Source organism: Paramisgurnus dabryanus, chromosome 10, assembly GCF_030506205.2.
Source record: "Paramisgurnus dabryanus chromosome 10, PD_genome_1.1, whole genome shotgun sequence".
In the NCBI taxonomy this organism is placed as follows: domain Eukaryota; kingdom Metazoa; phylum Chordata; class Actinopteri; order Cypriniformes; family Cobitidae; genus Paramisgurnus; species Paramisgurnus dabryanus.
This window is the reverse complement of record NC_133346.1, coordinates 17125655-17150172: the sequence shown is the minus strand read 5'-3', so window position 1 is coordinate 17150172 and position 24518 is coordinate 17125655. Positions and strand designations below refer to the sequence as shown.

Sequence of the window (24518 nt, the reverse complement as noted above, 5' to 3'; positions counted from 1 at the left end):
CAAAAAAGCAGTTTTACATATTTCTTGAATTACAATCAATCTATTTGAATTGTTCTTTCTAACATTCCTATTCCAATTATAAATCGAGTTTTCAGCCTTAAATGTAAATAACTGGACTAGTAAATGGATCCGAATTTTTTCAATTCTGATACATAAGTTAAAACCAGGTTCAGAATTAAGTGTCTACTACGCATGCCACACATAAAGACCTTGCCTAGGGCTGTTCCTTCAGAGAAACCCTGAACACAAAGACACAAAAGTGGTATACAATAACGATATAAGCAGAGGACAGTGTGAAAGGAGTGAGTGAGGCAAGAAAAGGGGTAAAAGGGGAACAGCAATTTGAGGAGAAAAGGGTCTGGTTCATTTATCACTGTCCGATTGGTTTGTTTCCTCCCCTTCAGAGCTTTAGACCCTTCACACGAACAGACGCACACACACACACACACACACACACACACACACACACACACACACACACACACACAGACACACTTTTTTAGCCTGAGGTGGAGCTTTGTAGGATATCGTCAATCCTATTTTATAGAGCTGTTCAGGGATTCTTTTTGATTGTCTTTATCTGAGCCAAATACTTTATTTGTACAGGATAAAATGGACAGGATCTTTGCTTTAGATGGGGGTTAAAAGACATAGCTCTATAAATGTCTCTAGCACACTGACCGATGACCATCCACTTTATCCGCAGACTCGGATCTCAAAGTATTTTTTTCAATTCTTCTACCAGAGATTTTGAAATTCTTCAGCAACCAAACCAACTTGAAGATGTATCACCACATTGATTTAAAGCAAAAAGTCTCTAGATGAGAAACGACCAGAGTAAACATTGCATGCTTAATGCCGTTTTTGAAACAAAGCTGAAATTACACTGATCTCTTGCTTTCACAGAAGCGCATGCTATTGCTTAACAATCTCCAAAACTCACCGAAGGTCTGACTTGAAAGGTATATACATTATAGGTAAAAATCAATTTCCCTATGGAGAAAATGAATGGGATTTTAACTTTCCGAACTAGACTGTTGTACTCTATAACAGCCAGAAAAAACAAGCTCCCTCTCTCTCTTATGTTCTCTCATTATATCTCTCCACCCTGCAGGGGCTGATATGGTTGTGGGATGTGAGGTTGGCCACAGCTGAGGTAGCAGTCCAGAATGCATTGCCGGCAGAATTGGATAAACTCATTTATTGGTATTGTGCGTCCACCCAGAGAGCATCTGTGCGTAATGAATGGCAGAGCACGGCTACTGCAGTAAACTCTCTCTCTCACTCTGTCTTTTAAATTTAAATCCAATGGAGCTCTAATGACGTGACCGTCCAGAATACAATATTGGCAAAGCAATGCAGAGCAATTTTTGAATATAACACAATATTTCTTCCTCTCCTTTATGGTTCACGTTCGAGCCGGTGACGCGTTCGAACCGCGACAGGAAAGAAACCGAGGGTTTTCCATCAGCTAGACAATAAATCTGAATTCTTCTGTGTATCCAAGCGCATAATGGACAACTGAGAGTCATGTCAGTGGCTGCTGATAAGGGCATCTGCTCTGCATCTTGATTACAGTCATAAAAATATCACTGATAATGATGTGGTATTATCATCAATAATGCAACAGTTAGTTACAGTCCTCAAATCTGATACAGTATGTTCTGATATAAGATGCTTTATTAATTTGTATCGCATACTGTCTTAAGATTAAAGCAACAGTTTGTCCAAAAATAAACAATACCACATGATTTACACCAAAGCTGTCGTAATTTTTTAGGCTAACACATTTTCAGTTATCTTAGAAAATTTCCTAGCTCTTCCAAGCTTTATGGCATTAAGAAATCCACTTTGTTCAAGCCAAAAAATGTGCATCCATTCTTCACAAAAGTAATCCAAAAGGCTCCAGGGGGATAAATACAGGCATTTAAAGGTTAAAATGGTACAAGTTATAACTAACTTCTGGTAAAGTCTAACACGCATTCACCAGATTAGTGTAGCATAAAATGTGCAAGATCCGGTAAGAAAAGACTTTCGCAATAACAGTGCGTTGTATTATCTACAGATAGGAATAACTCAATATCCTCTTGTATTATATCGAAATCTCTTTGCCTTCACCCCCCATGTTTGTCACTACACTAAACTCTAAAAACAAATGGTGCTAAATAGCAATAAAAGTGGTTCACTGGGTCGTAATCATAGGGGAACCATTTTAAGTGCCATGTAGCACCTATGTAGTACCTGTGTAACACCTGTGTAGAACCCTATATAGCTATAAAGAACCATATCTGGTGCTATAGTGGTGCTATATCACCCCCGTATAGTTCTTCATAGGTGCTTTATAGGTGCTATATAGCACTAAAAATGGTTCCCCCTATGATTACGAGCTTTTAGTGCTATGGCAACGTGCGTTCGCTACACTAAAACTCTGTAGTGAATGTACAGAGTCCAAGATGGTCTTGTTACCGGAAGCTAGTTTTTTTGTTTGTGAAGCTTTAAATATGGATATTTCTCTTACAAATTCGCATCGATTGTCTTCAGAAAGCCAGTATTTAATCCCCCTAAAGCCGTTTGGATTACATTCGTGAAGGATGGATGCACTTTCTTTGGGCTTGCAGGAAGTGGACCCCATTTCTAACTGTTATAAAGCTTAGGAAAAGCTAGGACATTTCCTAAAATAACTGAAAATGTGTTAGTCCTAAAAATGAATGGACATATGTATCTCGGATGGCTTGAGGCTGAGTAATTCATGAGGTAATTTTCATTTTGGGCCAAACTATCCCTTTCATTTACAAAGCAAGCGATAGTTCTGTAATATAATGGATTGCATATGCTCACCGTACAAATCGCCACTACGTTAGGGATGAGAAAAAATCCTGGTTAATAGGCACGCCTTTGCCTTTCGCAAACAGACCACCATCCGCTCATCGACTCCCCAGGTTTCCATCCCATTTTCTAGCTTTTTTAAAGCGCTTTAATTGGATTTCATCATCCAGACAAGTGCCTTTGGACAGATAATTATCACTGTGCATTGTCCAGTGCTATCTCTCCCTCTCTACTCAGTGGCCTTTGTGTTTAAACATGCCTTCCATCCAGATAAGAGTGTGAGACTGCCATGCAAATAATCACCTCCGAACAGGCTTTTGAGCACTCACCCGAAGAATCTCTTACCACGGGAAATAAAGGATTAGACTGCAGTCAACTCTCTCCCTGTTTGTCTCTCGTTTTCGCTCTTGATCTCTTTCACACTAGGGCGTTTTTATTTGTCAGACAAGGGATTCCAACATGGTGGAAAATATTGGATCTGGATTAAGTTCAGCCATGTTATTCAACACCAGTGACCATTTCTACAAGGGAGAAAAAAGCTTCCGGAATCAATGTTGTAAGAAATATCATCCATTTAAATAGAATCCAACACCACATACACAGACCGATATAAAATTGCAAATGTACCATTCCCCGGTCCCAGGCGATTTAAAGCACGTTACGCCAGTGTCAGTGAGTAATCTTTAAAACTTTATCTTGGAGACGACTACAAGGAAAGCCTGATGCGGGGTGCACGTTAGGGCCCGACTCCTGTCGGGACGCATTCAACGATCCTTTCTTTCCCTCTTATCCTGAAATACATTTGACGTGATGCTTTTCTTTTTGAGACTAATACAACAAGGCACATCAGAACAATTTACATCGCTAGAACCCTCTCTGCTCTCACCCCACTTTATAGACTTATGCAATTAAGCCTTGTTCCTTTTTAGTGCCAACATGAAACGGAAGAGAAAATCATTCTGCAAGTGCCAAAAATCCGAGGAGAGCTCAATATTCATGAAATATTCTAATATCCTACGTTCCCAGTAGGGAAGAAGACAGAGAGGGAAATAATGATCACTGCTCTTGTCAGCCAGCGAAAGCAAGAGAGAGAAAGAATTATGCAACAACATATCTCCCAGGCACTACTTGTGGTTTCACAGGTTTTTTACGGGATTCTTCGGTAAGTGGATTATTCTCCAATCCAGGACACAAGAAAATTGATGTTTTCCATCATAACTACGAATAGTTTGAAGCTTCAGATATTAAACTAGGCCTTAAATGTGTTTCCTGCTGAAGATGTGGGTTGAACAATTTAAACATAATTGCTTTGCTGGTTGCCCCAAAAATGCACCACCAAGCAGTTTTGCACAACGGTGGAGATAAAGAGGGAAGATCTTAATACGACTTGTATTTTGACAGGGTCAGGAGTTGAGCCTTCGTGTTGACATCTTTGTAAGTGTTGATGCCGTCTTAAGGCTGTCGAGGGGTTTGACTGACAAGCCTTTCGCGATGACTGTAGGATTTGAAGGATTGATTTAGTTGTATTTTCTTGTTTGTTTGCGCCACAGTGTGATGCATGATTGAGTCACAGACAGCTCAAAGCCTGAGAATTAGGGCTGTAAGACTGTTGCTTTATTTCCTGCCATCCTTACCATGCAAAAGGAAAGCGTGTCCTGCATCATTTCCAATGCAAAGTGTGTTCACGGTGAGAGAATGCTTACTCTAAACGATATTAACAGAAGGTTTGTAAAAATCAAACACAAGCAGGTCTGGCCCCAGGCTTCGTTTTTGCAGTGACACATATCATGGTCAAATACAAAACCGCATTGTCTCTTGGTAGTTTGTAACTTGAATAATGTATGAATGAATCGTCTAAATAATGAAGCTTGATTGTAGATGTAACAACACACCACTGGAAGGCTTTGAAGGTGTGAGTATGTGTGTGAACTAAGGTATATACCTTCCTAATGGAGCTAAATGGATTGTGTGCAGGTCTCTATCGCTCTAATGGGGTGAGCTGTCTGAGAGGCATTTGTCCTTGTTTCACTCTCTGCAGCTGAAACTTTTCTACTGACCCACTGGCAAAACTGAGGCAAGGGTCCGCTAAACGAATTGTTCTGGAGTCAAAAGCAAGTTCCTCTCTAATAGTAGTGTAGATTGGCTTCCATTATGTTTGGGAAGCTTACAGTAAACTTTCAAAGCTTATTTAAAGAGATAGTCCACTTTTTTAGAAAATATTCTCATTTTTCAGCTCCCCTAGAGTTAAATATTTGATTTTAACCGTTTTGGAATCCATTCAGCTGATCTCCGCATTTGGCGCTAGCACTTTTAGCATAGCTTAGCACAATCCATTGAATCTAATTAGACCATTAGCATTGCGCTCAAAAATAACCAAAACGTTTTGATATTTTTCCTATTTAAAACTTGACTGTTCTGTAGTTACATCATGTACAAAGACTGCAAGAAAATTAAAAGTTGTGATTTTCTAGGCAGATATGGCTAGAAACTATACCCTCATTCTGGTGTAATAATCAAGGACTTTGCTGCTTTAACATGGCTGCAGCAGGTGCAATGATATTACGCAGCAGCCGAAAATAGTCCCCTTAGTCCCCTTTCAATAACAGGGGACTATAGCCATTTCTCAATGTCAAGGATACTTCCTTGGCAGGACTAGTCCTTGCAAGTCACTTCCTTCAGAGGCTAGGCGAGGCTCCTCTAAGCATTCGGAGAACACGTTAAATGGAACAGGCTAGCAAGTGCACGTCATTGCGTCATCACGTCAATGAAAGGTGTGCTTTCGGTGCTGCGGGCATAGGATTGTGGGTGATTTCAGCGCGTGAAGAGCGTGAAGGATACACATATGCATCCTTTCCTGTATATGAGATATTTCTCGAACGAAGGACTCAGTCCTTGGCTGAAATTTCGAGGATCCTCGACATTGGAACAGTCCTTCGACGGACGTCGATGACGTAGCATCCTCAAAATTCTGGCTTCCGAGGATCCTTCCTTGACATTGAGAAACGGCTTATATTTTGCACCTCCTGCAGCCATGTTTCGGCCCTTTAAAGTGATACTCCAAGCCAAATATTAAAATTACCCCATGATGTACAGGTTTGCTGTCCCTGATGTATCTCTTTATTTAAGCTGGTCAGTGCTGATAGCTGGTTTATTCTTGACTGGGGGGGTGAATCGTCACTTGTTTCACGATTCGATTCAATCCGATTATAATTATTATGTCAATAATTCGATTCAGTCCGATATCTTGATTCATCACGCAGCATCACAATGTGTTTCATCCTCAATTTTTAATATTACTGCACAGGTAAGGCTTCATTGAAAGAGACTCGACATTAAAGGCGGGGTGCATGATTTTTGAAAACACTTTGGAAAAGGGAGTCGGGCCGAGTATCAAAACACACTTGTAGCCAATCAGAAGTAAGGGGCATGTCTACTAACTGACATCATTGCCTGGGCTGGTAGGCTGTGTGGGGCGGGTCTATCAAAAGATGGTCCAGATTCCATTGGGGTAGGTTCAGCCCCATTTTCCACTATGCTGTCTTTTTTAGCATTGCTCACAACACTGAAATGAAGCATTATTAGTGGGATAGCAAAACAAAATATTTACTGTCTGTCAAATCTGAGAATCATATTAAAGAAATATGAACCGATTATGCTCACGGCAGTTTCCGTCGTCTGGGATTGTTTGCCTTTTTTATGGTGTCTTCAATTTTAATATCATCAATGTTTTCAAATAAACATCAGCCACAGCTAATGCTGAGCTTTTGCCTGTTTCTCCATGGTAACAAGCTGAACAGAAAAATGTGCCTCTCAGTTATCATGCAAAGCCCATGACGAGGCAATTACATCAGGCAAAGCTGATTTTTCATCACACTGAGAGAATGAGGCACTTCATTACTGACACCTCGGAAATCTGATTGTCTTGTTGGCCTTTGAATGAGGAAAAATAACAACTCAAATCTGCATTAAATACAAGACAAAAGCAGGAAAAAGAACACAAATCACAGACGAGAAACTGAGATGAGAGTATATCCACCAAAATCAGCTCAGAGTGGAGGAAAGAAAGACCAACAGCAAGAGAGGGATCTCAGAGTTGGGGCGGTAGGAAAGAAACGGCATAGCACATTATTGAGAGAGGCATTCAAGCTAAGCTGCTTATTGATAAAAGCACTAATCTGCCTGGCGGAAGGTAAAGGAGGATGAAATGAGCGGTGATAAAATATTGGAGATGAAGGCAATGCCATCAGGGAGCTGAGCCTCTACTCAGCTTCTCATTTTTTGTTACGCGAGGCTCTGACCACCGGTGGCTTCCAAAACGCATTTCCGGAAGCGAAGAAATGAAATGGGCACAGAATGTACCCGCTGCCTTTCATCTGCACACGCAACCAGCCAGAGATAGCGAGAGAGAATGTCACTGTCTATATTCAAATTTATAGTAAATTCCTCAGCTCACGTCGTAAGCAAGAAGATAATTTGATGAAATCAGAGACGTGACGCCTCTGGCGAAGAAATGACATCGCTTCGTAAACGCGCATGCAGAAAAATGTTTCCGAGCCGACGTTCGCATAAATCAAGCTCCTTGTGGTTGTGTGCAGAAGTATATTTGGGAGGAAATGAATCTGACTGTGAACACATGGATATTACCATAATCATTATCATTATTGTCTTCCTTGTCTTCGATGACACTATCATTAGTCGCACATCTGCGCGCCGCTGTGGTGCGCTGCGCTCTGCTCTCGAATAGCTCAACAACATCAGCCATCCCCTTCGGTGACAAAAACTTGCCATAAAGCACCTCCTGGGTAAGAGCTGTAATCCTTGTTATGAGGTAATCAATGAGAACGAAATCACACATGCAAATAAGGGCACATAAGAGACAAACCAAAAGAGTTTGCGTCCTTTTCAGAAAGAAATGAGGAGATGGTCCGATTTTACTTTGTCAGTTCTGCAGTGCCCATCCCAGCGTGCTTGTCAAGATCATGAGAATCGATTAGCCCAGACTCAAAATGTCATGTCGGCCTCATTTATTTGAAGTCGAGATCCAACAGAGTGGCGATATCAGAAAGTGAATCATTTTGGCACAAGAGCCAGTTTTAACATACTAAGTTGGTTGGCCTACAAAATGGCCACAGTAAGAATTGCAAACCATCCTCTTTGACTCTACACCGTTATCACCTCTATAGTCATGGACAAGATTACTCATTTGGAATATGTCTGTCCACTGCACTAAATCCCTCAGCACTTGTCCAGGTCAATCGATTCTGAAGTGTCAGCCAAGACCGGTCAGTCAGTAAGTGCCTGCAGAGACCTGTTAGGCCCGGAGACACCCTCTAGAGAGATACTATACAAACAAGAATGCGTATCTGATTCTCTGTTGTCTTCATTGCATTTACTACATTGACAGAAGCCTACTAGTGGGACGTTGGTTTGTAGCTGTAGGTACAATACGATTTTGTCTTATTGTGCTAATTTACCCTGGTGTGAGCGATTCTTGTAGTATATCATTGCAAAGTATTTGTTGATAATTGCTCAATTGTTCATGCCTGCAGGCTGGTAGGGGTGTCTCGATCTTTCAAATTCCTATAAGCGCTGCGGTCGCCCTCACGCTGCGTATGAGCCTGCGAGGCTTTCGCACCTGACAGTAGATTGGTCCACAGAGAGAGAGAGTAGAGCACCGGCAGTATTGTGCTCTAATGAGGAGCAGTCTGAGAGTATTATGGGCTGTATTCACTGAGGGGAGATCTGAGAGGGTGGGCGCCAGGTTTGAGGTTTACGGGTGCATTCTGCAATGGATATTAGCCAGAGCTGTGCATGAGCAGATGCTTAAAATGTGGGATACAGGGAAAGGGCCTTGAGGCAGCCTGCAAAAAAGCATGGCTGTCTTATATAGAGAATATGTAAGTGTAAGAGGAACTCTACAAAGAGCACAGGGCTCTAAAGGTACTGAATATTTAGTTTTTCTTAGCATCTCTCAGTGCTTGTGCTGATTTATGGCCATGTTCAATTCAATATATAGGGTGCATAATTTACTAAAGTGAAAAATATAGAGCATCCACAGAGAAAGGGAAAGGAAGAAAGCTCTGTGGTTAGGAAACATTTTTGATCCTTATCTTAAAGATTCACTCGCCACAAAATGCAAGGCATAGAGAGATAGAGAGATGGAGTGAAGATATCAAGGAAAGGCTTGGCTTGGAGCTATTTTTTAGCCACAATGGCTTGCTGATGTGCGCTTTTACTTAGAGCCCATCACATGGAGACGCGTTCAGCGCTATACATAAACAATTTGTATCATATCCATGTTTATCCAAACAGATGCATGCATATTTTTTTAAATTGGGTCCCAGAGTGGATAAAACGACACCCTTGCGGTTTTGTGTGTACAGCCAATCTGTATAATTTGTAAACTATAATGTCATCGGCCCACGTTTCAGACCCTAGTCAGACACCGATATGTTATGTTACAGCATCAACAATGGTGGACTACATGCTGCTAAAGCAAAATCGTCCGCTCCTTTGCTGCTACAGTGAGCAACAAATGATTTTGGACATCAACAAGGTTTATACGCATGCTCAAAGTCTTTTATCTCTGTGGCAGAATTACAGCGCCACATACTGGTCTGCCATGTATACTACATCAATTCGAGTAGGTTTCAGTGGTTACGTGTGTACGCAGATATTTCCTGAGTTCATGGACTTTCTTGTTTTGAACAAGGAAAAAGATTGGATGGGGAAATCTCTGGCTTCGAGTGGATGTGGCCTTAGTTTTTGCTCCAGTGGTATGGCCAAAATGTATGTCATTTGTAATTGTTAAATAGCATTTAATGAATTAAATATCTTACAGATGATGAAGTATTCAATATAATTTGTTAGAGCTTGATAATGCAGATGCAAACCAAAAAAGAAGATGATTCCTATTAAATCAATGCTTAGTCTGAAATCAGTGAAATAGTTTTGCATGCTACATTGATATGTTACCATAACATAAAAACACAAAAGTCTCAAAACAGTTAAACAAATATGAGAGAAATAATATATCCGGATAAGCCACATTAAAGGGACACTGCACTTTTTTTTGAAAATATGCTAATTTTCTAGCTTTTTGGAATCCATTCAGCTGATCTCTGGGTCTGGCAGTACCACTTTTAGCATAGCTTAGCACAATTCATTGATATCTGATTAGACCATTAGCATCGCGCTCAAAAATGACCAAAGAGTTTTTATATTTTTCCTGTTTAAAACTTGACTCTTCTGTAGTTACATTGTGTACTAAGACCAACAGAAAATTTAAAGTTGCAATTTTCTAGGCATATATAGCTAGGAACTATACTCTCATTCTGGCGTAATATTCAAGGACTTTGCTGCCGTAACATGGCTCCAGCAGGCGCAATGATATTACGCACTGCCCAAAAATAGTCCCCATTAGGGCTGGGACAACGCGTCGACGTAATCGACGACGTCGACGCAAAAAATACGTCGACGCAAAATATGCGCGTCGATTCGTCAGACCCAAAAAGGCGGCGCAGTAGTAGCAACGCAATTGGCTTCAGTCCACGCCGGTTTCACACAGCAAGGGTGAGCAGTGCCTGCGGCCGCGCGGCGCGTGGTTTTTTCAGCGCCCATGTTAACAAGCATGCCCTCCGCCGCATGAGCAGCGCGAGCTCGCGGCTCGAAACGGATATAAACGGAGGTCGGAGCCAGCTGCAAATACTTGGGCGGCTCTGTAGCAACAGTGCTGCAATCGTTTCTGCGTGGTTCTGCTCAATTAAAGTGAAAGTGCTTTGTTTATGGTTGAAATGCTCGTGGATTTACGCGAAAAAGTGTCATTTTACCATAAAATCATGAATGTGATGCCAAGTGTGTTTTAAACAGTCATTTGAGCAATTTAGCAGAAAGCACTGAAATATGTCACTGTTGCCAGACTGAGCTTTCATTCACTCTCTGTCCAGCAGTAAATGAGTCCTCATCTATCTTAATAAACTTAAGAGAAAGAGATTTAATAATATATGTGCTTCTTAAGTCTATAATTGTGTTTATATCTGTCATTAAATGGACTAGAACAGCACGAAAACAATGTGGATTAAACAAATCTAGTTATAAAAATTACACAGACAATCAAAAGGCACATTGAAGAGGTTTTGCTCATAAATGCATGTAAAATAAAGTAATTTGAACTTGAGATTTTTATACGGTTACTTAACTGCACAGTATGTACAGTACAAATGCTTTTTTGAATGCTACCTCTGTCTAAGAATGCATTATTTTGCACTTGTATAGTCTTTTTTTATTTAAAAATTTTAAGAGCTATAAAGATATATTGAAATGTTTACATTCAGATATGTAAATCAACATGTATAACTTGCTATTAGTTAATTAATGGGGAGATAATCGAGAATCGAATCGAATCGAAGTCGAATCGGACTGACAAAATGAATCGTTAGATTAATCGATGCATCGAAAAAATAATCGCTAGATTAATCGTTAAAAAAATAATCGTTTATCCCAGCCCTAGTCCCCATGGTAACTTTCAATAGCTGGGGACTATTTTCGGGCAGTGCATAATATCATTGCGCCTGCTGCAGCCATGTAACGGCAGCAAAGTCCTTGATTATTTTCTGTTGGTCTTAGTACACGATCTAACTACAAAAGACTCAAGTTTTAAACAGGAAAAATATCAAAACTCTTTGGTTATTTTTAGTGTGATGTTAATGGTCTAATCAGATTTAATGGATTATGCTAAGCTATGCTAAAAGTGGTACCGCCAGACCAGGAGATCAGCTGAATGGATTCCAAAACGGTAAAACTCAAACGTTTAACTCTAGGGGAGCTGAAAAATTAGCATAAAATGTAGAGTGTCCCTATAAGGGCAATAGCACATTCATTGCAAAACATCCCATATGCGCATGGGACTCCAAATCAAATGAATTCTACATGAATGCAACAGGTTGTCAGTCCTGGCCTGTAATTGCCACTGAAAATATAGGTATTACTAGTAAGAAATAGGGAAGCATCTTACAGCACATTGGTTGCTAGAAGGTTAAGAGATATTTCACTAATTAATGCCCAGCCCAAATATCCAACCCAAATCCCTGCCTCCCAATCATTTTTCTACGATTAATTGGAAGCAATGGGATATGAGAGGCAGCCCGTAGTGAGGAGTGGGCAACTGAGCGATATCTCAGTTTATGAAGTAATTTTAATTATAAGGATTTAATTTAAGCATAGATTTACAACTTCATTACACCAACTTAAAAATAAGTGTAAAGGTCCCTTGCTTGATCTCTTAATGTGTGCTAAAGTCTCTCACTCTAGGCTTTTCCAGGGAGAAAGTACATCCTGAAAAAGAGGTGTCGGATCTTTGCAATGATCAAGTTTATTATCAGCACTGTACTTGATAAGCACATGCAGTCTCTTTGGTAGCTGTCACACCTCTAACACATTTGGAGGTTTTATGAAAAAGACTTTTGGGAAAGTCCCTGATCTGTAAAAGACACATTTGGCCACACACACAAACAGCCACATAAAGCTGTGCTACTGTGAATTGAGCTTTGGGGCTTTTTTAACACCTCGGGATAAGTCTTCCCGAACAAACAAACTTCACCTAAAGAGTTTTTTACGGACCAGGAAGGAGAGCATTGAAGCCAGTCATCATGCTCAATCCTCACTGGCAATAAACAGCAAACAAGGCCACTGTGTTTATACTCATCAGAGCTTAAACTGGTAGTGTCTAAGTCAAGGCTGTCACACGCACCTGAGCACATTGCCGCTCGCATGGAGTCAATGGTGAGCGTATTACCGTTCACTCTGTCACGCTCTGTACTCTACATCTGTCACTCAGCTTGGCTGAGATTTTAATTTTTTATTTTGGTCAATCTGTTAAGCCTGATGTGGGAGGGGGATTCCTCACGAGTTCACATCTGCCGAGAGATGTCACACGAGTCAACATCTGTCCCTTGTTTATACGCATATCAGTCAACTCTTGCAGACACGAATATCCATTTATGTAGCGTATGCTCTTGAATGAGAATCTGATCGGATAGGCCTGCTTGCCACCAGCCCACATTCACACAAATAGATCTCGTGACTGTATGCAGAGGGCTGGAAGCATGCACACAACAATGCAACACACTCTCCGTAGCTGGAGTCTATTGTCACTTCCATGCCATATGCTGTCCATCACGGTGTTGGAGCTGCCGTGGGTAACTGTTCTCCCCAGTTAGTAAGTCTACAAGGCCTGCACTCACCCTGGCTGTCATCTAGCATCTGCTGGCTTTATCAAACAACAGACTGGTACTGATGGAGTCAGGACCCGTATGACCTTGCTTTCGGTATTATGCAAACCTGACTACGGCTCACCCTGGAGATTGCACTCAGTTTGATATTTTCACCACCACCCACATACAAATATATCATTGCATCCAGTGCTTAAGTGTTTTTTCATTGGCTTCAATCTGAAATGAGCACCGTGAATTGGCTTCTAAGTGGGTCAGGTTGAATTGGCATCTGAGCCAAATCTGAGGCTAAGAAAATGACTTTGGACTTGTTCAGCGGCAGCAGGTCAGATGGGCGCCTCTTACTGAGCGGATTCGATTACATGACCACAGAGACAGCATGAGCCCTAGCAAATATGCACATTTTACACTCTACTTACACTATGAAGAATTACATTGAAATCTAATATGAGATGAGAGTTATTCATGAGTAAACTCTTTCAGGAAAGATTTTATGACCAGGCCTCTGTAATTATCTATGCAGTAAGTAAATTGTATTAAAGTCTATTTTCAGGCAGTAAACCAGTGGCTCAGAGAATATAAATAGGAAAAATGCTGCAATGCAACAGCCATTTTTTACATCTTAAAAGCAGACAGATTATTAAATGCAGAAGATGTACTGCCATGATGCCTCTATATATCTTACAGTTATAGTGTTAAATCACCCACAACATGCTTTAAAAAATCCCAAACAGTCAAAAATAAACTAGTCATATATAAACACCCACTATTTTAGCACTATTAAGTACTATTCTGGATAACATCAGCATCTCCTCTATCAGTAAATGCAACATACACTACACATCCAGAATTACAAATAAAAATCTGTACCGTTTTTGCACTGTATTTTGGTGGATTGGTCTTGTAGCTGTAATCCGAGTACTGGTCAGAGCCGGTCGAGTTGTCATCACCGCCTGTTCCCACAAAGGTATTGGCAGCAGGGAGCTCCTGGACAACCTGGTGCTTTTGGGAGGCAGATGGGGACTGGGCCTGGAGCTGGATGGAAGGCAGTGGGGAGTTGGAACGGTAGTGTCTGCCTAGGTCAGGGCTTCCAGGCGGATATGTCAGAGGCAAATGGATCCTGGGGCTGTCATTTACCCCATCGAGGTTAAATTTTAGGCTCTTTTGAAGGCTGACCTCTTCATCCTCTCCAAGAGGTTTGGGTGCCTTTGGTGGCTTACCTTTTTTACCCTTTCTCCCTTTGCCACTTTTTGGTCCCTGCTTGGGAGCATACAGATCTTTGGTCTCCTTTTTTCCAGCCTGATAACCACTTTTAGCTTCTCTTTGGAGACGATGCCTGATGAAGACCACCACAACAATGACAGTGACCACCCCTGCCACTCCAGCCAAACTGCCATACACAATGTTGCTTCTTTGGGCAGCCATGCCATAATCTGGATCTCCTGCAATGTCCATGTCCAGTGGGGTGTACAAGCTATGTCCCACAAGTGCCTCCACATGACTTACATTAGAAATGGTCTCGTTTACGTAAATGTGTACCAAAGAAATGGCATGACGGCTTGGCTTGCCTCTGTCACTAACTCTTACAACCAGTCGATGCAGACCACTGTGTTTGCGAGTTAGCTCCTTGGTTAACGTGATCTCCCCATCGGATGGAGAGATATAAAAAAGATCATGTGGATTTCCCCCAGCAATGCTGTATACTAGCTCAGCATTGGATCCAGAATCAATGTCTTCTGCTTCCACCACCTCCACAACACTGTCTGGAGCAGCCATGGGAGACAGACGTCTGAAGGATGAGTTTGACGGTTTGGTGACAACAGGCGCATTATCGTTTTCGTCAAGGACATTGATGGTTACACCAACGTATGATGACCTGGGTGGGTCTCCTCCATCTACAGCTTTTAAACGGAATGTATAACTGCTCTCCTTCTCTCTGTCAAATGAGATACTAGACAGAATAGTGCCTGTACCATTTTGGATGACAAATTTCCCCACATCTGGTTCCACAGAAAGTTGTACTTGAGCATTTCCACCTTCATCCATGTCCTGTACTGTTACCATGCCAACAGGGCTAAGGGGTGGCATGTTCTCCAAGACTGAGAAGCTGTAGAGACTTAGCATGAACTTGGGATCATTGTCGTTTCTGTCAAGAACCTTAATTACAACTGTGGCAGTACCCCTGTGACTGGGAACCCCTTTATCAGTTGCAGTAACACGGAACTCATAGCGCTCCTTGTGCTCACGATCCAGAGGGCTCCGAGCACGAACTTCACCTGAGTTGGGGTCAATCTCAAAAAGCCCCCTAGTTGAAGAGTCTGCAATAATGTTGTAGACCAGCTCGGCATTTGTTCCACTGTCTGCATCTAAGGCAACAACATCTAACACTTTTTCACCTGGCTGGTTCTCCTCAGGAAACTCCTGTTCAAACAGAGTTGGGGAGAAAATGGGTGAATTGTCATTTGTATCTGTCACTTGGACTTTCAGTGAGTTAGTGCTGGATAGAGCTGGGTTGCCTGAATCCACTGCCACTATCTCCACCCGGTAGTCCTTTATCCGTTCAAAGTCTAGAGGGGTTGTGGTCTGCAGAAAATACTTCCTTTTGTTGTCAACTGAGGAATCACTGGCTGGCCGAAGTTGGAAAGGAACATCACCTGCAACCACACAGGTCACCACAGCATTTTCCCCTTCATCTTTATCTGAAACTTGCACCAATGCTACCGCAGTGCCAACTGGCATATCCTCTGAAATGTTTGCCACCCCATCATTATGGATCACAAGACCAATGCCACGAATCTCAACCGCTGGTGCATTGTCATTCTGGTCTGTCACATCAATAGAAACATATGTTTTAGAACTTTTAGGTGAGGGGCCTTTGTCTCGGGCAACAACGTAAAATTTCAGATTGTTGATCTCCTCACGATCCAATGGACCTTTGACGTATATGACGCCTGTGGAACGGTCTATCCGGAGTAGTTTTGGCACAGGATCAATGGCCTGATGTAATGTGTATTCAATCTCACCATTAGGGCCCAGGTCTGAATCATTAGCCTTCACCTGCAAAATAAATAATTAAAGTCACTACAACGTTACATGGAACTAGATGAAAACATTGAGTCTAAATAATATGTAAAATCTGATTTAAAATCAGATTTTTTTTTAAATCAGACAATTTACAAGACTCGACTGGAAAACCAACATTCATTAGACAGCAGGCCTTTCCTTTAAGCAATCTACACAATTGCACGCCTACGAAGTGCAGAAGTCAAGACATTTAACAATAAAAGAGCAAAATCTTAATTATTTGAAATTGCAGTAACTCTTCATCAGAATAATCAGAGGATTTGAAAGTGGTGAAAAAAATGTAAACAAATCTGAAATTTAAATGGCTATTAATAATTATGCAAACATCATTGTATATGCTATTTAGTGAGGTATATGCATTTGTTCACTCTGTTAATGTTTAGGATTGACATCACATTTATATATCATTTTAAATCTGAAAATTATTATCATAGTGACGGTATGAAAAGTCATTATTTTCACAATGGACAATGTAAAACATTAGTAGGTCAGATTTTATTCTCAATAGTAAACAGACACCAGTGGGTCAGATGATGCACTTTATATCCGCGTCTCTCTGAAATGCTGGAGTCCTACATACTTAAATGCACACAACACTTGAATGTTTACATGAGGGCTGTTCAAATTGCATTGCATTGCATTGAATAATACTCAATTTGAACATGCATAACATTACAAAACAACCCTTGCTCTCAAGTTTATGCAATGGTTTTTAACACTAAAGAGTGAAGTGATAGCTAACAAGTTATGCATTACAGTTTCATTGACTTTGGAAGGCATTGCCGAAAACATACGTAAGCCTCAAAAATATACAGGTGTGGGTTTGGTTATAAAATGGGCTTTCTCTCCCATAAATAACCCAACTGCGTGTTAACATATTAAAAACTCAGATTCAGTACTGACAACTGTATACTGCTGCTGTGTGACAGAGATTTTAACATAATATGTATACATAATGTAAAATGTGTATACATCCATTACGTATTTCTCGCCATTCTGTGCGCCTTCCCTGACATGCTGTGGAGCACCCCAGTGGAGGCTTGCCCCACACTTTGAAAACCCCTACATTAGACAAAATATTGGATATCTGAACACAGAAATTCAAGACATATAATAAAATGTTATAGAAGAAGTATAAAATGTCCCTATTGAACACTGCATAATTCATCTTAAATATTGAACTCTTTAAATTCACAATTCTGTAGTTTATAGTGAAATGACTTTTTAATTTTCTTTCATTCAGCTGATTTCTGACAGCTGCGCATGTGGTGATCAAACTGGATTATTTTAGTAATTAAGGAATACGAATTCGGTAAACCATGCCCTGCTTCACTGATGTAAAGCATCAAAGTAAAGAACAGACAGTTGGGAGGTCGAGACAGCAGTGCTCATTAAAATTTCACACTTCAAGATGATGCAATAGACACTTTATCTTGCCTTGTTTGAGAATCTAAAGGTAGACTATGAATGTTTGCCTTTTTACCTGCAACACAGAGTGTCCGATCGGGCTGTTTTCTGCAACTTCTGCTTCATAGGACGATTTTTCAAATTTGGGTGCATTGTCATTGGCATCAGCGATGACGACCCTCAGCAAGGCACTGCTGTAGCGAGGTGGATTTCCTCCATCCACTGCTTTGATGGTAAGGTCATAGGAATCTTTTAGCTCTCGATCAAGGCCTCCCAACACAATGAGCTGAGGCAATTTTTCACCTCGGTCTTCTGCAACCTGCAGACCAAAGAGCGCTACAGCCTCTGGTCCCGCTGTTAAGGTGTAATCAGATACTCCATTCCTCTCCGTGTCTTTGTCTGTGGCAAGTGGAATTGAGAAGAGCACCCCCATGTGGGTGTTCTCTGGAACTGAAAGGGTGAGAACAGGTGAGGGGAACTGCGGTGTGTTATCATTGATATCAATCACCTCAATCCTTCCCTCTATCAGCCGTGGACTCTGATTGTGAATGAGGTCTGTGACGGACACCTCAAACTCCAGAAAGCAGGGCTTGCCTTTGTTGCGACAATCCTTCAGTGTCTCTCTGTCTATGGGGATCTCGGTCGTAAAGATATCCCCAGTTTTTCCATCCACCCTCAGGTAGGGAGCACCCACCTCCAGTTTGTACAGGTGCCCGGTGTCGGGTAAGCCCTGGTCAGCAGCCAGACTGCCAATCAGGGTGCTGGGAGGTTGTTCCTCATGCACACGGTAGAGAATGCCACCCACCACACCACTCAACAAGTCCAGTAATAGTCCCCACAGCAGAAACAACACCACAGGGAGATCCATGAGCCCTCGGAGAGGTGACACCTCGGTCTGCAAAACAGCATGAAAAACATGTTAAATCATAAGCAAGTTTGTCATGCAGTACTCTTTTTAACAAACAGAGTAAAAACCAACTTCTTTTTATTTTCTTTCAATTTACTTTACTAGTAAGAAACTAGTCGAGGGTGAAACAGAATTCGCACAGCAAACACTGTTTTGTGTACACACACTATGGAGCTATGAGTTGTAAAAGCTCTCCGGAAAAATGCTTCTTCCCCCGACACCACTAAAAGCCTCCTCTCTCATTATCTTACATTATTTATCATCCTCATTTTTGAGTAGGCGATGACTTGTATGTAAAGGAAGGAAAAGCAGACCTACTGTACAAATGTACCCACAAAATGGTGCTTAATACTGCGAAAATGTGAAGTAATGCAGTATTGTAATGTTTTCAGCCTCAGTCGATGGCCACAAAATGCCCCTTTTCCCAAATCTGGTTGTTAAATCATGCCAATTAATTCCATGTAGGGAAAACGTTAATTATCACTCTTTTGAGTGCCTGTCCAAGCTAAGCTGCTTTTGGAAAATTAATGATTAAGAACAAGTAATAAGACACTTCTTAATGGGCTTTTTAATAGGAAGGTATGGGTTACGGTTAGTCTGAAAAACAACAGCTCAGCAAGCCTGGTACTATTTACAACATAAACTCATTTGTCTTATAACCGGTTTGTAATATACTTTCCTCAACATATGCTTCATCTGGTGCACATACACAGCAAGTGATAAGGCTATTATTTTGGATGACTTCCCTTTAATGAAGGTTACACTCATTTGATTGGCCCATAACATAAAATGAGCGGTTTCTCAAAGCAAAGTGCTGATGAGACAAAAGGTATAAAGAAGACTGCTAACACAGCAACGGGACCATTCAGCATCACAGAATATAAAATATTTCCCTTTGTAATACACTGGTATAATAAGAGGCTGCACGCCCAGGTCACAGAGCACCAGTTCTTATCTCAAGAGCACAGATTTACTCAAACGTTTGAAAAATCTCAGTGTAACACATGGGCTAATTTACACACTGTAATGCTCATGTTTGATTTTTTAACCTGCTAGGCTTCCTCATTAATCACTAGTCGCTATTTTAGCATCTGCTTTGATCCTTATTCCCCTGGCTTCGGGTTTTTCTCTGTTTTAAGCACAGAATGGTTTCTTGAGTTTAATTATATCCTGAGATTTCTTGTTGTGCCTTTTTAAGACGGTGGATAGTTTATTGAGCTGTACCACTTAATGTTGCAGCCTGTGTGTTTTTATGTATACTGTATGCAAAACATCTATGTAAAATCTAGAGCAGAGCATGAGTCAAACCAGAATCAATACAGGCTGTGCAAGTGACCATGATCCAAAGGAAAGTAAATAAGTGTTATACAAAAAAGCTAAACACAAGAACGCATAGAAATCCAATCAGAAATCCAATCCCGTCGTATCTATTAAGATTGGGAGTACCACGTATTGATGTACTAATTGCCCAGGTATTGACGTGTTCTCTTTTTTGCATTTGCTGTACAGCCTACTGTCGATTTAGGTGTGCTGATAGTGTGTGCGGACTAAAAACATGATTAGAGGCTGTGAAATAAGCTTCAAAGGCCAAGGACGTAAGTCGCACTTGGGCCATTGGGAGGGTGGGCCCAACACTAATCGTAGTTAGCCTGGATTTATTGCTATGGATATGCAAAAAGATTTTTTAAGGTTCATGATACTTTGCTTCATGACAGTGACATGCATTATACCCAAATTGTGTACAGGCCATTTAATGATTTGCCGCTTTATTCCTGGACTACAAAACCATTCGTAAGTCCCACGGGTATATTTGTAGAAAAATCCAAAAATTGCATTGTATGGGTCAAAATAATAGATTTTTCTTTCACGCCAAAAAACATTTTTATATAATGTAAAGATCATGTTCCATGAAGATATTTTTTAACTTTGCTACCATAAATATATAAAAACTTGACCAGGAACTTGCCTACAACCTTGGCATTGCTACCAGTTTCTTGGGGATTTCCCATTCAAGTTTGGGTTTATGTAAAAGCTTGCAAGTTATTGACGATAGTATGATCTGAAATTTGGCACATTGCCCAACACTAATTCCCAAATATTTAATAAAAGATAAAGGGAATTGCACGCAACATACATGGGTTTTTATTTAGTTTTTAATGACCCGACCCGACCCAACTCGCAAATAAAGTGACAAATTCATTCCCCGGCCCAACCTGACCCGCTGTTTATGAGATGACTTGTGCATCGCTAATATGCATTGATAAAGGCTTCATTTGGACTTTAAATGTGATTTTCTCAGTGTTTGCACTCTCAAATTCCATATTTTCAAATCATTGTATCTCGCCAAATATTATCTTGGTCTATCCTAACAAACTGTACATCAGTGGAAAGCGTTTTTAATTTAGCTTTCAAATGATTTTTCAAAATTGACCCTTACAACTGCTTTTGTGGTCCAGGGTCGCAAATTCATACACGGTTGGAAATGTTGGGCTATTTTCCCAGCATTGGGTCAAAAGGCACAAAGCCAAGCCCATAAAATGTTTAAATTTGACCCAACAATTGATTAAAATAACGCAGCATTTTGGGCTGAAACATATCAGCATATGGTAAATAATAACCCAAGGGGTTGGGTTTGTGCCTTTTTGACCCATTGCAGGTTTGAAAATAACCCAGTGTAGAATTTAAATAGCCTGTCGCAAGTCATTGACTAGTGCGTATAATGATTTGTTGAATTGACCTGTAGGACCTCTATATCTTTATTCAAAATGCACTGCACTTATGCAGCACTGGGAAGTGAAAATATTGTTAGGAACTAAGTGTTAGTGGGGTTCGCCTTCTTTAAACGCAAAGCACAAATTAAAGCCACATTTGACAGCTTGTAAAAGCCAAAGTGCCTTTGATAGTAAATGCAATCCACAAATAACTATAACACCACTACTATTAATAATAATAATTAACAACATGGCAGCACTCTTTAGGTAAGAGACTCTTCAAACAACCCAAGTGCATCTCACCCTGATGAGCCTAAACACACTTCAACTATTTTAAGAGCTGTTGCTTTTCTCAACTATTTAGAGTGTCTGAAAAACAAAAGGGTTGTTATTATTATAAAAGCGGCAAACTAGAAAACGTGTGAACAAAAACATTTACTGTGCCGAATACCTGTATGTAACCTGATACCGAACATGCCATATGCTCACTGTGAACTGCTTTTCTGTAAGGTGCGATAAACCTACAAAATTAAATGAAATGCCAGTGAATAAATCCCAAATAGCTCTGTTGAAAATGCAGCACCATGTCTTTCAGACAGAACCCTCAAGTGATACATTTCCAACCTTTCTCACAAGGCACAAACTGCCTGCAAGAACTTCAAATTTAAACATGCATGAAACCAACCCCGGGTAAGTTCTGAAGTCATTTCGCTCGGCTCTTGAGACTGATAGTTCATGCAGACATTTTATTTTCCCTGAAGTATTGTGACCTTTTATTTTTCTGCAGTGCTGTAAATCATCTGTTATCGCATTCATTCAGGTTCAACAGGTTTAGCATTTCAGCTCAGCCCAATTAAATCAGTTACCCATATTATTGCCCATACCTCACCCTATGGACAAACGCTTTGCAATTTTACAGCCAAATAAATGCAGTGCCTAGAATGCCTTTTATTTTTCCTTAATTAAAATCATTTTTCCTTACATAAAGTCATTTTAGTATTAGTATTATTCATAATAATTAATATTATGATTACTGCTAAGCAACAACATGCACATTAATCTTTATAAATATCCATGTGGATAGAAACGAAAAATGTTTGGTTCCAAGATTTCTCAGTGTTTAAGGTTTACTCTATCTTCCCCTGCAGCTCAGAGAGGGTTGAGGGTGGAGATGGTGTATAGGGGAATCCTGTAATCATCCTTATAGGGATTTGACCAAACATTGATCCTGCTGTTGACCCAGCCAGCCCAGGTGGGCGCTCCACTGCGATTTCCTTTAAATCTACAGCCCTGTGGTACATCATCCAACCCAATCCTGCCGGACCGTTATTAACCATAATAACATTGTTATACATCATGACTTGCCGTTGCATACAGCCTACATTCAACTGGTCGCTCGTCAACTATCTTTCTTGCAGCTTAATCTTTGCGCATATAAATGCTCGGTACCTGATGAAAATATGTTCAAGATGATGCAGAAGGCTTATGGCAATGTATTTTGCGTAATACAGGCAATAAACATCCTACATTCACATCGCACTGAATTCTATTGCAGCGACAAACAAGTGTCATGGTTATTTGTAAACCCATAAAAACTGCCAGACTGATTCGGGAAAACATTTATTATGCAAATTATAAAGGGATGCAAAAATCACTGATATCAATACGCATTCTCCATAAATCAATATAGTTTGTAGCTATGTATTGGATATTTAAAGATAACTCACATTAACGACATTATCGACGCGAATTCTCGTAAGCTTTATTCATTTTCTAGCCGCGTCAATAAAGTTCGTTGCCTACCTTCGTCGATCACTTTTCTCCGCTCGCCAGCTCCCTGCGTCTCTCGTCTGAGAATCAACTACAGCTGCTTCCTTCGAGGTAACACAGACACCGCTGTTTTAAAAAATCCAGACATCAAGAAAGCATAAAATCCTTCCGTCGGCAAACAATCCATAAGTGTCCGCGTTTCTCCCCGCCATCCCCACGACTGCGCGTCAGGTTGATGGCGTAAGTATTAATAAAATAGAAATTACGCCGGATAATTGATGTTAAATGTCTAAGGTGTTGCTTCTCAACACGAAAACTGTTTTAAACCATCAACCAGCCCTATTGTCAGTCCATAAATCCTCAAACACTCATATGAGGTATTTTATGAGAGTACAGGTTCTCAGGAAATTTGATGGTGCTCTTCGTTTTCTCAGTTCTTCGCGGAATGGTAACATATAATAGACCGGAAAATAATATCAAAACGTAATGACAAAACGAATGTATGTCGGTTTCCCCTTTCGTTTTCCTCAGTAGACTACCAAAAGCAGTTTTGGCACAGGTATCTTCTCCGCACAGGGTTAATCCTGCTTGAATGTCTGTGCATGTCAGTGAGTGAGTGACTGAGGAGATTTCTCAACAGCGCGCGCTGCTCCTCTAGCCGCTCACGCAAGCGGACTCTCGAAGCGCGAGGAGGTGGGGCTCTCAAACACTCGCGCTACAGGCTGTTAGATGAAAAAGCCACAATTAGGTTAAGAAAACAGTATAATTTTACTAGCCTTATATAAATTACCGATAATTATTATAAATCATTGTCATCGTGTTTCGTTGCGTGCTGCTTTTGACGTTTTTATCTGGTCTACAGTACATTAATCAGATGTGAATTTTAAAGGTGGCTGCAAAGTCTTCAAGGCATCGGATCTGTCCAAGAGGTCACGCGCAGAGCTCCGCTCTTTGCTTTCTCGTGCGTGTATCATAATCGTGAGCAATTGGGTCGTAAAATATGATGAGTATTGATCGCGGTAGAATCGCATCCAGTGGGCAAATACAGTTTGACGCATTCAACAGTTAAGAGCAAATGCGCTCTTTGCTCTTTTGGCGCCACCCACGGGCGTTTGGATGCACACGCGGCAGGCAAAGCGCGTTCACGTTGCCTCTAATCTACCCCATAAATCCACTCACCCATCACCCACACACTCTCCCACACACAACCGGTGGTGTTGTTTTTATTCTGAAGGATTCTGATGTTGAATAGATAGGTCGTGTGGAGAGCAAGACTCATTATGACCTTTAATATAGTGTTTGAAAACTAGAGACTGGTGAATTATGAGGTTTAGCAGCATGAATAAAGACACCTTGCAAGAACAGAGATCAAGGCTGCAGCATCAATGTCATATTAATGTATTTCTTCTTTGAATTATGGTTTGTGAAAGTCAATACCATGACCGTCATAACACAAGAAATCAAGATGATCATACGCAGTTGTTGCTGGATTGGAAACGGCAGCCAAATCTGCTCGAGAATCTCATATCAAATGGCATCCGTTATACAAACACCACAGCCTTGTGCCACCCTCTCTAAAACAAA

The 24518-nt window shown here is 40.8% G+C and overlaps 1 protein-coding gene across 1 annotated transcript in view; it reads right to left on the bottom strand.

Moving 5' to 3' along the window:
• The window catches only part of pcdh1a (protocadherin 1a), an 85835-nt gene extending 62256 nt beyond the window's left edge, over positions 1-23579 (bottom strand). Inside the window, exons 1-3 of the mRNA XM_065290533.2 lie at positions 22968-23579; positions 17623-18441; positions 13926-16112 (exon numbers count right to left, since the gene is read on the bottom strand). Coding sequence (XP_065146605.1) covers positions 13926-16112; positions 17623-18414 — 2979 coding nt within the window. The 5' untranslated portion in view covers positions 18415-18441; positions 22968-23579. The remainder of the gene's footprint in view (positions 1-13925; positions 16113-17622; positions 18442-22967) is intronic.
• Between the last annotated feature and the right edge of the window lie 939 nt (positions 23580-24518).